The 15,206-nt window shown below is 36.8% G+C and overlaps 1 protein-coding gene across 1 annotated transcript in view; it reads left to right on the top strand.

Moving 5' to 3' along the window:
* Window positions 1-15,206, top strand: part of PPP3CB (protein phosphatase 3 catalytic subunit beta) — a 55,494-nt gene that overhangs the window by 2,635 nt on the left and 37,653 nt on the right. The window contains 2 exon segments of the mRNA XM_047702285.1: window positions 13,551-13,751; window positions 14,439-14,563. Coding sequence (XP_047558241.1) covers window positions 13,551-13,751; window positions 14,439-14,563 — 326 coding nt within the window.

Genomic DNA, 15,206 nt, shown 5'->3' with positions numbered 1-15,206 from the left:
TTTTAGTCAGGAGGCCTATATTTTATGGTCATGATAGTTTCAAAAGGGCTGTAGATCTTTCTGTGTTTAATATCATGTGTCTAAAGTTCATATGAAGTTTGAAATCTTGGAATATTGTAGGTGATTCATGTATTAATTAGCTTTTCACTGACATTAAAATTATTAACGGTGATTCCATATTGCTGATTATGGGTGATTAGGTTTCCTGGCTAGTGGAAGCAATTTCTTTCTTTTTTTTTTTTTTCCAGATTGTGTTTATTAGAGAGCAAGAAAGCATGGGAGGGTAGTGACAGAAGGAGGGGGATGAGCAGACTCCCTGCTGAAAATGGAACGGATGCTGGGTTTGATCCCAGGACCCCAGGATCATGACCTGAGCGGAAGGCAGAACCACCCAGGCTCTCCACCAGTTTTATTTCTGAGCCTACTCCAGCTGCTGCTGGCTTAGGTCAAATTCTTGTGTTTGAAAGTTGCTGTAGCCCAGTGGTTTAGATGAGATAGTATGCCCTCTTAAGTATTTCCCATTATACATTTTTCTATTCTTCCGCTAAGATAAGTTGGAAATAAGAAAATGCAAACAAACTAAGAAAAAGGGCTAATTGTATCTGCATGAGTGCCTTAACTGCCACATCAGCAAAATTGCTATGGGTAATTAAAGCATAAAACCCTGAATTTATGTATATTGCTCTCCCTCCCCTCCCTCCCCAATTTACTTGATTTGAATTATCCAGATACTACCCTACCTTTTATTTCCAGATATTTTAAAAATGTACTTTCTATATAGATGTGGTCCCAGATTTGTAAAACTCTGTTGTCTCTTGAGATCATTGAATCTGTTAGTCTTGGTAAAAGAATCCACATTTATCATTTAGAGAGCATTGTCTATATTGTGTATGTTCAATTTAGTATGCACACTGTGACTTTCCTTTGCATTCAGTATATTTTCTTTATTTCCTAGGTTATGTTAACCTTATCTCTTTAATTATCAGACTTTCAGATTAAACCAAAATGCTGAAGAGTGTGTGTGTGTGTGTGTGTGTGTGTGTGTGTGTATGTGTGTTAAGTTTTTAAGCTGATATATTTCAAATAGGCAGCTTCGCAATTCATTTCTGTTCTCTTGCCAGCTGCCCTGCTTGTAAGTCTGAGGTCATTTGGCTCAAGTGTTTTCCAGTAGGTAGCTTTATTAGGATTGCTTATTTTCATTACAGATTGTTAGATGACCCACATAGGTCTTTGGGTCACATGGCTACTTCAGTGTTTCTTGGTAGTTCTATTTCATCATATTTTAAAGCAACTTGAATTTTAATTTTTTGTTTACTAAATGTATTTTGTGGATTTACCTATCTAAAAAGATAACTCTTGAAAATGATTTTTCTTTTTCCTTCCACCCCCATTAAACTGTTAAGCATTCTAAAATAAATCTTCAGTACCATGTGTCCTAGAGAAAGCAAAGGAACAGAGAAAATAGTGTCTGTGAGTGTGTGTATATGAGAGAGACAGACAGAAAGAGATGGAGGGAGGGAGGGAGGAAGGGAAGGAGAGAACATTGTGGTAACAAGTCATCTTAGAAGGAAAATGCCAAGGAAGAAATATAGCTGCTCAGTAGTAAGGCAAAAGCTTTAGATTCCAGAGTTATTGAATGAATTAGCAAGAGCTGTTAGGAAAAGTTTGATGAAAAGAATCTTGATTTATTAAATGAGGTGTATTTTAGTACCAATCATGTGACTTCATTTTATCATAAAAATGTTTATTTATACACAGATAAAATTAAGTGAAGATAGTTGGGCATCCTTCTATGTTATGTAATATTTATTTTGGAACATCAAAGTAATCAAATAGCAAATATTTATTAAATGCCTGCTGTATGCTAAAAAGTGTAGGGAGACAACAGAAGTATAAAAAAAAATGAGGGGCGCCTGGGTGCCTCAGTCGTTAAGCATCTGCCTTTGGCTCAGGTCATGATCCCAGGGTCCTGGGATCGAGTTCCACATTGAGCTCCCTGTTCTGCAGGAAACCTGCTTCTCCCTCTTCCACTCACCCCACTTGTGTTCCTTCTCTCGCTGTGTCTCTCTGTGTCAAATGAATAAGTAAAATCTTCTAAAAAAAAAAAAAATAGAATAAGAAAAACAGTCTTAGTCCTTGGAGAAAAAAGTATTCATGAAATGTTGTTTGTATATGTCATAAGGGTGGGTGCCATTAATAATTGCCAGATAAGTGACTGAGCCAGTAAGAGAGTTCACAGGAGGTACTGATGACTCTGGAGTGGAATGGTCTAACAAGAGTTTATATAAGGAAGAAGGAGGCCTTGAAGGAAGGGTAGGATTTAAATAGCCAGAGGATTGGGACCATCTATGTGCAACATTTACTGAGTACCTGCTTTGTACCAAAACATAATAGGCATTGAGGAGACACAATTTAATTAGATATAATTAAGTAAGATTCTCTTGGAGTGCTGGCAGTCTAGTGGGGGAGGCATTATTGCAACTAAATAATATAACAAGGTGTGTACGAAGTGCTATTGGAACTGTAAAGAAGAAGTTGACTTTTTCTTATTTGGAGAGAAAGCATCAATGAAAGGATTATGCTTTGAGGTAGGGCTTGAAGGGTGAGTAGAATTTTTCCAAATAGAAGGTAGGACTGGAGTAGAGGAAACAGCAGCAGAAAGGCATGGATGGAGTTTGGGGAAAAAGCTTGAAATTGTGTGACTGTAGTGTGTAAATGCTTGGCTGTGAGTGGCGGGAGATGACGTTAGAAACCATCTTTGGTACACTAAGTTGAGGAGCTGAAACTAAAGCTATCAAGCAGTATAGCCTCTGGATGATGACGAGGCTTTGGAGTTCAATTGTCTGGGTTTGAATCCTAGGTTACCTTAATAACCTTTTCACTGTGGACAAGATACTTAATATCACCAAGCTTCAGTGTTCTCATTGGTAAAATTGAATTAATAAAGTATTTTTACAGGGTTTTTGAAGGATTAATGGTGATGGTCCATGTAAAGTATGTACCTCAGTGCATAGCGTGGCACATGATTGTCTCTTGCGATTATTTAATCTGTTAGTATAAGAATCCACCTTTATCACTTAGAGGGCATTGTCTGTATTGTGTGTATGTTCATTTTAGTATACACACTGTGACTTTCCTTTGCATTTGATATATTTATTTCCTAGGTTATATTAACCTTCTCTTAAATTAACCAGTGGTAGCCATCATCATATTTATTGAAGGTTTTAAAATAGAAGATTGACCCAATATCTTGGTTTTTGAAATGTAACATGGTATTGTATAGAACAAAATATTAGAAGGGGAGAGGCTTAAATCCGGGTGTCAGATTAATTATTAAATTTTAGCAAGAGAATTCTGAGTGTTGTAGAGTGGGCAAAATTGAAAAGATTGTAGTAATTCTAAGTGGGGGGGAGTCCTTATTTAGCATCTTAGGACCAAAGTAGTCCAAGTGCAGAATGACCAAAGCATGCATTAAGGGAAAGAGAGGAACCATATATGATGCAAATTCTGAATAATTTTAGAAGTAGATATATTGGGGGGCCTGGGTGGCTCAGTTGGTTAGGTATCTGTCTTCGGCTTGGGTCATGATCCTGGGGTCCTGAGATCAAGCCCAGCGAGGGACTCCCTGCTCAGCGGGGAGCGTGTTTCTCCCTCTCCCTCTACTGTTTTTCCCCATACATGGGCGCATGTTTGCTCGATCATGCTTGCTCGCTCTTTAAATTTTTTTTTTTTAAAGTAGATATATTGGATCAGTTATTGGGTATGCTAACAGGTAGAAGACCAAAACTTTTTAAGGAAACGATCAGACTAATTTTGCTTTAGGGATTGATTAAATTGAGCAATTGTAGTTAGAGGCAAAGATTGGAAAGACATGTAAAAGACTGAAATGGTCAAAGAGGGAAGGATCTTGGAAATGCGTTTGTGGCTCCCCGCCCCCACCCCACCTTTATTTTTTAGTTCTTAAGAAACTACCCCAAAGTTTTGAGTAGGTTAATCTAGCAGTGTTTTGTACAAACAAGAGGAAGGGAAAATAGAACTGAGTTAGATTTTTTCTTTTTTAGTTAGATTTTTTTTTAGTACACAAAGCAGTAAGTACTTGAACTAGCATTGCAGCAATGGAGATTTAAGAAAATGAAGAGAATTTGAAGAATCAGTAGGACTTGGAGTCTTGGAAGAGAACAATAACACCAAAATTTCAAGTTCCAGTGAGAGAGAGCTGATAACCATGTCAAAAATAAGACATGAAGGGGAACCAATTTTGAGGGAGAGGTACTATATTCAAATAACCGCCACAGATTAAAAGGAACCCAAGGGATACCTTGAAATTTTGAGGACTGTACTGTAGGATTTATTGAATCTTTTTTTTTAGAGCATGTGGTCAATGCATGGCACCAGGGTGGGATTATACCCATTTTCATGATGAGGAAACTTTTGATGACTCTTGGAGCCAGAAGACATTGTTATTTTGTTGGTATAAGACAGATTGTATTGGAGTAGCATTCTGAAGACCTCAATTTCAACCATGGTTCTACCCCTTACTAGTTGAAACACCTTGAGAAAGCCATTTAAGTTCTCTGAACCTCTTTCTTTCTTTCTTTCTTTCTTTCTATCTATCTATCTATCTATCTATTTATTTATTTGACGGGGAGGTGGGACGGGAGATCACAAGTAGGCAGAGAGGCAGGCAGAGAGAGAGCAGGAAGCAGGCTCCCTGCCCAGCAGAGAGCCTGATGAGGGGCTCGATCCCAAGACCCTGGGATCATGACCTGAGCTGAAGGCAGAGGCTTAACCCACTGAGCAACCAGGTGCCCCAAGTTCTCTGAACCTCTTATCCCATTTATGAAATGGGGATAAAACCTGCCCTACCAAACTTCCAGGATGCCTCTGAAAATCTTACAGGTTTATGTATGTCAAAGTACATACTTTGTAAACTGCAAATAAAGCAGTATAAGTATATTGTCATTGCTATATAAATTAGTGTCCAGATATACAAGTGTTTTAGAAACTATATCATTAATTCAGTAACTATTGATTAATAGCAATGCTCTAATCCCCAGATATGTAGTGATGAAAGACATAGCTCCCTCCCTTCAAAGAGTTCATAAGCACATGGGGGAGATATATTTACAGTGCAATTAGTAAGTGATATAGATGTGGATTATAGGCTATGATATAGGACCACAATGGAAGGGACACCATTAACTTAGTCTGAGAACATGAGGAAAAGTTTTCAAGAATCGGAACACTGAAATGAGGTTTAAGGACAAGAAGTTAGTTAAAAGAAAAAATGGTAATAGTGTACCCCCAAACAACAGGGCATGAAAAAGTACAGAGATTTTTAAAAAATGATATAATTTAAAAAAAGAAAATAAAGTTTCTGGAGTGTACAAAGTATCTGGGATGTGAAGTAGTGACAAGATGAGGGTTGGAAATGTAGGCAAGGTTCAGATTACAAGGGATCTTGCATGCCATCTGAAGATAAAGAATTAGGATTTTGTATAATAAAGCCAGTTCTGAAACAAGAGAAGGTTAAGATTTGAATTTTAGAAAGAATATACTGACTGTAGTAGAGTAGGCAAAATTTGAAAGATTGTGTAATTCTAAGGGGAAAAATCTTTATTCAGTGTCTCAGGACCAAAGGAACAGATCAGAGAATTATATAGGACTTATTGGCCATGTAGGGTGAGGAATAAAGGGAATTCTAGGATAATTCCTAGTTGGGTAACTATTGGTAATGGTTTAGAGGGAAAAATCATACCCTAAATTCTGTACATAATAAGTTTGAGATATGTATTGAACATCCAAGTACAGATATTTGATAGTTTACAAAGGATCTGGAGTTTAGGGGAGAGATCTAGACTGAGCAATCTACTTGAGGGTCCTCAAAATGTAGATTTTAGTTGAAACTATGGTTATGAATGAGATCTCTAGTTCAGAGCAGTGTGATAGGAGGGCTAAAGACAGAATCAGGACACGCATTTAAAGATCAGGTAAAAGACTAGAAGCCCATGAAATAGACCAATCAGCTGTGACCAGAGAAGTATAAGAAAGACCAGGTGAGTGATTTCAAGAACCCGAAAGAGGAGAGAGCTATAGTGGAGGAATAGAGCAGAAGCCAGAAAAATATGGACTGAGGAAAATAGACAAAAAGTGAGAAAATAAAGATACCCATTGTAGATTTGAATGCCCTTTCAAGAAGCTTAATTGTCAAAAAGGATATATATGGCAGAAGCAGGGATGAGTCAGGGTTACTTGTTTGGATTTTTAGATCTTAAAGATGTGTAAGTATGTTTATATGCTCAAAGGAAAGACCCAATGGAGAGTCAGGCAGAGGAAGCAATAAGACCATGGGAGGGATGGGGAGGGTGACTGAAGTTAAGAGGTTGGGGGAGTTGGATGCAGGAACCAAATAGAGTGTTTACTAAAGGGCAGGAGGAATACCTCTTCCCTGAAATGGGGAGAAATTTAAATACACATACTAGGGCGCCTGGGTGGCTCAATTGGTTAAGCAACTGCCTTCGGCTCAGGTCATGATCCTGGAGTCCCGGGATCGAGTCCCACATCAGGCTCCCTGCTGGGCAGGGAGCCTTCTTCTCCCTCTGGCCCTCCCCCCTCTCATGCTCTCTCTCTCATTCTCTCTTTCTCAAATAAATAAATAAATAAAATCTTTAAAAAAAATAAATACACATACTGGTGTAGATGTGGATGGAGAGGAGCAAGAAAGTGAAGTTTGGTCTGAAGGCCTCGATTTTCTCTGAAATTGGACACAAAGTTGATAACCAAGTAAGAGATAAGGTTGAGTGAAGGGTTCAGGAAAGAGGAGACCATTTGAAATCTCCCCTGAGGAGTATGTGAGAGAGAATATTTAATAGGATTGCTGAGAAATGCACATGAGTAAGGTGAAGACCATGAATTTGTAGTAGCACTGGGCCATTTTGATGACTTTATACTAAGCACCCAAGTTTAGAAGCCATCTCATCCAAGAATTGCAGTTTTCACTTATTGGTGGAATAGGACAAAATAGGACAATTTAGGATGTTGTTTAGAAAGTGGGTAGATGATGGAACACCTTTAAAATTTTAAGAAGCAAAGGGATCCAGAAGGGAGTTGATAAGGAGGACTGTCCAGTTTCGTTTCGTTTTTTTTCTTTTCTTTTCTTTTCTTTTCTTTTCTTTTCTTTTCTTTCTTTCTTTCTTTCTTTCTTTCTTTCTTTCTTTCTTTCTTTCTTTTTTAAAAGATTTTACTTATTTATGTATTTATTAGAGAGAGTGAGTGGGGGTAGGAGCAGAGGGAGAAGGACAAGCAGACTCTTGTGCTGTGCTCCGAACCCCACATGGGGCTCAATCTCAGGATTCCAAGATCATGATCTGTGCTGAAATTAAGAGTCACTTAACAGACTGAGCCACCCAGGCACCCCTCCAGTTTCTTAAATTGAAGAACAGATGGAGTAATGGGAGTGGAACTGGAAGGATAGGAGGTTTTAATCATGGAGCGAGAGATTGGAGTCCAGAATTTAAGAGGCAGAGCAGTAATTATGGCCAAGGCTGAGGAATTGAAAAACATCTTAGTGCCTTTTTTTTTTAAGGTTTTATTTATTTATTTGACAAGAGAGAGATCACAGGTAGGCAGAGAGGCAGGCAGAGAGAGAGGGGGAAGCAGGCTCCCTGCTGAGCAGAGAGCCCGACGCAAGGCTCCATCCCAGGACCCTGAGATCATGACCTGAGCTGAAGGCAGAGGCTTAACCCACTTGAGCCACCCAGGCGCCCCAGAACATCTCAGTTCTTAAGTTTTACATAGATCATCCCACATGGACTTCGATGATGGGCTTGAGTGGGGAAGGCTTGTTGAAGGCTTGGAAGCCAGGAACCTGAGTTTCGTGTGAGCTATGACTAGAAGTTTAGTAGATGTCAGGGACAAGGATAAATTAGCTGGAAGGCATGAACCCCAAAGGAGAGGATACTTTTTTTCTTCATTGGAGTGATGAATTGGAAGTGGTAATGTGGAGCTGCACTAAGACCAAAGCCTTCTCTGGTGAGAGTAGTAGAGTGTGGAAAAATGTGCAGCATCCATTTTGAAAAAAGTGTCTGAAAAATGCTGTCCTTCAGGGTAACTAAAATTTAACTAAGCTAGAGAGATGATAGCATTACATGAAGATCTTAAGAGGGTGTGTGTGTGTGTGTGTGTGTGTGTGTGTAGGGGGAGAGCGGTGAGTTAAAAAACATAAAATGGGTATTCAAAATGAAAAGGATTAAGGGGAAGGAGAACTGCCAGAGATGGCCTGGTGTAAAAGAAATACAGAGAAAAATTCAGAAACATAGATGATAGGAGGGACTTTATTTGGATAGTTACCAATAATGGTAATGATGAGAGGCCCAAGTTTCTGATTGATACTTTATAGTAAAGTTTTTCAGTTGGCGTAGGTTGCAGGCACTCCACTTGGTGTTGGGGGCCTCATAGGACTAATAATTTGTAGCCTTTGCTTAGAGTTGGGGTACAGGTTAATTTCTAGGATCCCTTGCCCAGTAGTAGAAAAAGAAGTATCTGTGGCCTTCCCCCATCCCTGATCAATATGTATCCCTGATTTATTTTTCCAATTGCCTAAATTAAAACTTCCTATAGACATTTTTTTAAGTCACTTTACATTAAATCTGGATGAAACTAGCTTGTGGATATTATTGATTACTGTACAAATATGCGCTTCATTCCAAAATTTTCCAACAGAACAGTTATATCAAAATGAATACTACTAAATCAAGTTTTCTGGTGTTGGAAACTTGGTGATTTGTGATTATCTTGTAGCTCTTTAGCTTATTCCAGCTAATCCTTCTTTTAGGCCACGTTAGTTTTCGACTGTTTACATTATATTTACATATATTTATGTTCTCCTTTTTCCCCTATCACAAATATAGAAGAGTAGGAAAAGTAGTCTGAAAACAAGGAGAGGGCCCCTGGGTGGCTCTGTTGGTTTTGTCTACCTTCCGCTCAGGTCATGATCGCAGGGTCATGGGATCAAGTCTTACATTGGGCTCCCTGCTCAGCAGGGAGTGTGCTTCTCCCTCTGCCTTTCACGTCATGTCAACCTCTCATGCATGTGTGCATGCAAAAATAAATAAAATCTTTTAAAAAAGAAAAGGAGAAAAAAATATACAGGAAGAAAATCCTAGAAAAGCAGGAATAATTGACTGAAGATAAATTAGAAATAAAAAGAAAAAACATTTAAAAGCCTGAAAATAGATGGGAATACTTTAAAATGCCTTAGGAATTACAAAACAAAGTAATAGTTGAGAATATTAATTTTTAATGAAAAACTTTTTTTTTTTAAAGATTTTATTTATTTATTTATTTATTTGAGAGAGGGAGAGCACAAGCAGGGGGCAGAGGCAGAGGGAGAAGGAGAAGCAGACTCCCCACTAAGCAGGGAGCCTGATAAGGGACTCGATTCAAGGACTCTGTGCTGGGATCCTGACCTGAGTCAAAGACAGATGTCGAACAGACCCAGCCCCACGGTTGCCAGAAAAAAAAAAAAAAGGTTTTAATTCTCTAGGCCAGCAGGGTTAATAATTAACATCCATTAGCTAAATCCTGTTTGGTTGGGTTTCTTTTGCCTGGTCAGATTACCTGCCACAGCTCCTTTCTCCTAATTCCAGAGAGGACATCCCTTTTCCCTCTTACATCTTTCCACATGACTTTTCTTATGTACTGACATACCAAAATGTACTCTTAATGATGAAGTCTTAGAATATAGATGAGGTTCAATGACATAGAGTTTGGAGCTGATGGACAAGAAAGAATTATTGAGATGTCTTTGGTGCAAAATGGTGGTTTATTAAAGCACAGGGACAGGACGCGTGGGCAGAAAGAGCTGTTGCCCTGGGTTTGTGAGGAGTGGTCCATTATATACTTGTAAGTTGGGAAGGGGGTTAGGGATGGCAGAAGTCTCTAAGGAATTTTGGAAGCAAGGTTTCTTGGACCTTGAGGGGCTAGCCATTGTTTGGGGAAAAAGGTTACTCATTACCGGTAATAAAACCTTTTGGTGAGACCCTTTAGATACATATCAGTGGGCCAGAAGCTTGGGAATGTTCGTCAACACTATCTTAAAGGATTTAGAGATAAATTTTTCAAAGGAATTGTTAAAGTAGACTTAATAGGATCCTGGTTGGGATAGGGGCCTATGGGCTAGGATTGCCCTTTGCCCTTAGCAAAGCTCCAGGTGGAAGCAATTGTGTCCCTAGAGGAATGTCTCTCTGCCTGTCTTAAGGGCTTGTCAGTGGGTAAGGAAATACAATAATTTTTCTTCTGCCTCTGTTTCCCACATCATTTAGAAACTTAATTTTCTACTTTCAGTGCTGTGTTGTTAGAACAACATTGATCTTCTGTAGTTTTCATCTTTCATTTATGGTGGCAGTTCTTTACCCTTCCACAATGTATCCATTCCTTAAAATGTATCCCAGCTAGTTTTGAAATGTATAAGTATGCCTTGGGATGCCTGGGTTGCTCAGTTGTTTGAATGATTTACCCTCTGCCTTCTCCTGAGGTCATGATCTCTGGGCTTCCTGCTCAGTGGGGAGTCTGCTGCTCACTCTCCTTGTGCCCCTCCCCCACTCATGCTGTCTCCCTCAAATGGATAAGTAACATATTTTAAAAAGAAAAAAAGCTTGCCTTGAGTTGAAGAAGTGGAAGAGCATAGGTCTATAGATGATTTACCCATAAGCATGAAGGCAACGTATACTTTTTTTCAGGTGAATAAAGACATTCTGGTTGTTGGTTAAAAAGTGGCAACACCTCAGTGTGAATTGCAGTGGAACATTCACAAATTGTATGAAAACATTCAGTAACATTGGTGACTGGTTGAGTTGAGAGGATGGGGAATGGTGTCCCATTTGGGTTTTTAGGAAGTTGTATATTTTGAATAGAATTCAGACAGTAGTAAAATTATGTTGTTATTAGAAAGTGTACATAATGTTGAATGCATCATCTTAAACGGTATCTGTTTTCCTGAATAGAGTGATAAAAAAATTCTCTTGGCCTGTTGAGAAAAATATGATTCTATCTTAATCTCAAAAATTCATACTTGAGATATTTAACCTTTTCATTTTTATAATTCCCAAAGTAACTTGTGATTTCTTTAGTAATCAGTTATTAAAATCTGTAGTTTTTAAACAGTTGATTTATTGATAGGGTCAAATTTGGTTTATTTAATCTCTGGCTAGAGAAAAAAATAACTTTAACAGAGGTTTTTTTAATTCTTATTTTTATTTTATTTTTATTTATTGTTTATTTTTTATAAACATATTTTTATCCCCAGGGTTTTTTTTTTTTTTTTTAATTAGAATGTAGACATACTATATTTGGGGGAACAAAATGTATTTTAATGCTTTCTTCCAAATGTGGTGAAAAGTAGTGGAAATTAATATGTTCTAATAAGAGAATAAGGAAGTTCAAATTTTATTTACTAAGTGTCAAAGAAAGCAAGAGGGATTGGTGATTTCAAAGCCTTTTAGAATTGGTTGACATCCTTCTGCCTTAATTCTTATTTCACTTCTAAAATATTTTTTAAAGATTATTTATTTATTTATTTATTTGACACAGAGAGAGAGCACAAGTAGGGGGAGCAGCAGGCAGAGGGAGAGGTTTGCAGGCTACCCTCTGAACAGAGAGCCTAATGTGGGCTCGATCCCAGGACTCTGGGATCATGACCTGAGCCAAAGGCAGCCGCTTAACTGACTGAGCCACCCAGGTGCCCCACTTCTTAAGTATTGAGTTCTTGGGGTGCCTGGGTGACTCAATCGTTAAGCGGCTGCCTTTGGCTCAGGTCATGATCCCAGGGTCCTGGAATCTAACACCACATCAGGCTCCCTGCTGGTTGGGAAATCTGCTTCTCCCTCTACCACTCCCCCTGCTTGTGTTCCCTCTCGAGGTCTTTCTCTGTCAAGTAGATGAATAAAATCTTAAAAAAAAAAGAAGAAGTATTAAGTTCTTCCTAATTTGTTTTCCTGGTAAACTAGAACATAGTTATTTATTATTCTTTCTCAGGTCATTGATATAATTCTTTTTTTTTTTTTTTGTAAAGATTTTATTTACTCATTTGACAGAGAGAGATCACAAGTAGACAGAGAGGCAGGTAGAGAGAGAGGGAGAAAAAGCAGGCTTCCCGCTGAGCAGAGAGCCGGGGGCTCGATCCCAGGATCCTGAGATCATGACCTGAGCTGAAAGCAAAGGCTTAACCCACTGAGCCACCCAGGTGCCCCAAAGTCATCGATATAATTCTAACTCAGGCTCCTGTTTTTAGTTGTTTTGTTTTTTTTAAGTTGAAATGTGAAGAAGCAGTTGGTCCTATACATTTGCAGTCTTCTATATAATAATTGACCATTACAGTGATGATTCTGAAACATCAGGAAAATACTATATAAAATGCCTGAATATAAAGTGAGTTTTTTTTTAAAACAATTTCTATTTCAGAAAGGAGAGAGCTGCCTTAATTTGAGTCTATATATAGACTTTTACTATAAATTTCTCTATTTTTTTCTTTATTTTGAAAAACAAAGTACTTTTTGGTAAAGAACCTAAAACTGCTTCAAACTGATTTTGAATGTATGATAAAGTTAAGTGTTGGAGTCAGTGAAAAAGGAATCTAATAAATTTAATATAGTAATTTTTCCTAGGTATATGACCTCAAAATTGTGCTAGATACTATTGAAAATAGACCTTATATAGTTTTCCATTCCATTTAACAACTATCAGTTTGAAAGAGTACAGTTGGTAATTAATATATATGGGAACTGTGGCTTGGGATAAATTTGCAGTGATGGCATTTTATGTATATTTAAAAAGTGTGTATCAAACAAATGGAAGTGAAGATTTGCCTTTGAAAAGAATGTTAGATGACTCAAAAATGACTCCAATGATAAGGAATACCCTGATGTCAAAGATGTGCATAAAGATTTTGAATGTAGGGGTTTGTGATTCATGGAGTAGGAGGAAAAGCAGTATTTCAAATTATCATGATTTATTAATGTTGTTTTAAATGCATATGTGCATCTAAATTAAATTGTATAAGTATTTGACTTTTATCTATAGCTCTAAAAGTTTCTTTTCAAGTTGGCCAGAAAATAGTGCTTTTAACTTTCTAGGAAACATGGTAGTTCACCTTATATTTGGAATTTCTTTCTATTCAGGCTTATTTGGTAATAAATTTACATTTATTGTACTTCATTAAGGTAAAGAGTGTGTAATATGATATGCGAGTTCTGCCAAAAAATGTTATGGCTTAAAGAAAACTTTAGTTATCCTGAAAGAGCTTTTAATTTTTGAGGCAGTTCATTCTCTAATAATTCTCAACAAAGAACATGTTATTATACGTAGATTAATAAAAGTATAATTTGATTACTCTTTTTAAAAAACCCTTAAAAATATTAACACCTCTGTCCAGTAAATAAAAAATAAAAACTCCAGCTTTTCAGGTTTTACTTTTATTTACCTAGATCCATTGATAGTTTTTATGTTACTGTATTAACAGTGATTTATTTTTTATTAATTAAAAAAAATTGCAGCTGTACCCTTTCCCCCAACACATCGCTTGACATCTGAAGAAGTATTTGATATGGATGGGATACCCAGGGTTGATGTTCTGAAGAACCACTTAGTAAAAGAAGGTCGGGTAGATGAAGAAATTGCACTTAGAATTATCAATGAGGGTGCTGCCATCCTTCGGAGAGAGAAAACCATGATAGAAGTAGAGGCTCCAATTACAGGTACACTTGTTTATGTTTTGGATATTATTTTTTAAATTATACTGTTACTTAGTTGCTCGGATCTAAGGCTGTTTACTTTTTAATCTATGGCATACTAAAATAATATTACAAGGACATTATCTTGAATTTTGAGATAATTTTTTGTAATTTTTTTGGTTTTTTGCCTATTTTCAGTGAATAAACATGATCTTAAGTAACCTGGGTGCAGAAGTTGGTCTAACTCGCTTTTGTGAAGGTTTCATCAGTTGTGTTGGCCATAATTCAATTTGATTCAACAAATTCTTATTTACTTTGCTTTCAATTATTAGGGGCAAATACCTCAGTGTAACATAGCAGTCAATAGAAAGTATTGCATTAGGATGGAGATTTTACTACCACCATTATAAATTTTGTAATCCTAAGACCTACGCTTGGCTTCTTAAAGAGGAGCTTTATAAATTTAGGTGAAAATTCTGTCACTGACTACAAATTTCATTATTTTGATTATATCTTGTTCTAGATCTTGAGCGCATAAACACTTGGCTACACATCATCCCTATTAGGACTCTTCGTAGATACTAAGATTTCCTTCTGAGACCTTTTCTTGATAGAATTTACATTATTTCTTATGTAAAAGAAATTAGAATTTAAGTAAAATTTGTTATTTCAGAGGTTTTTTTTTCATATCTAATAATCTTCTTGTTTCAGTGTGTGGTGACATCCATGGCCAATTTTTTGATCTGATGAAACTTTTTGAAGTAGGAGGATCACCTGCTAATACACGATACCTTTTTCTTGGTGATTATGTGGACAGAGGTTATTTTAGTATAGAGGTAATAATCATATACTATCATTTGATTTGCTTTTAAGTGTTACCATAGATGATTTCCATTAATTCCTAGTAAAATAAGTTACTTAAATTACCTATATTGGGTTCTTTTTAATACCTCTGCTATTCTGAAGTTTTTAGGTAAAACTACTACTTATTCTCTTCTGCTTTTCAAACTCTTTTATTTTCTTTGTATTACTCTGTTTATGCAATTATAATTGCCATTTTTCCCAGCAGAAATTATATGTAAACTGAGGGTTCTTTATTGTCCTGTTAATCTAGTGGCCCTGAGGAACTAGTGCTATTTATCTCTCTTGCCCCTAAAGGCATTCACCCCATGTGAAAAAAGATTAATTGAATTTTTTCTGATTAAATAAAACATACTATAATGCTTTTATTGCTTAAACCCTAGTGCTTCTATTCCACCTTCTATAGTTATTAAGACCCAAGTCTTTTGTGTGTTGTGAAAGTATTCATTTCTTTTAAAAAACAAGAGGCATTAAAATGACCTGTTGATCATTACTTAACAGCTCATGGTTCTTTTTGCTCCATTTATTTCTCTAATTATATAAAAAAAATAAAAAGTAAATGTAGAACTATTTGCATTTTTTAATATATGCATTTCTCTTTCTTTTTTTTAAATGAAA

This window comes from Lutra lutra, chromosome 14 (assembly GCF_902655055.1).
Source record: "Lutra lutra chromosome 14, mLutLut1.2, whole genome shotgun sequence".
Lineage (NCBI taxonomy): Eukaryota > Metazoa > Chordata > Mammalia > Carnivora > Mustelidae > Lutra > Lutra lutra.
Note: the sequence above shows the minus strand (reverse complement) of the source record. Positions and strands in the feature narration are given on the sequence as shown.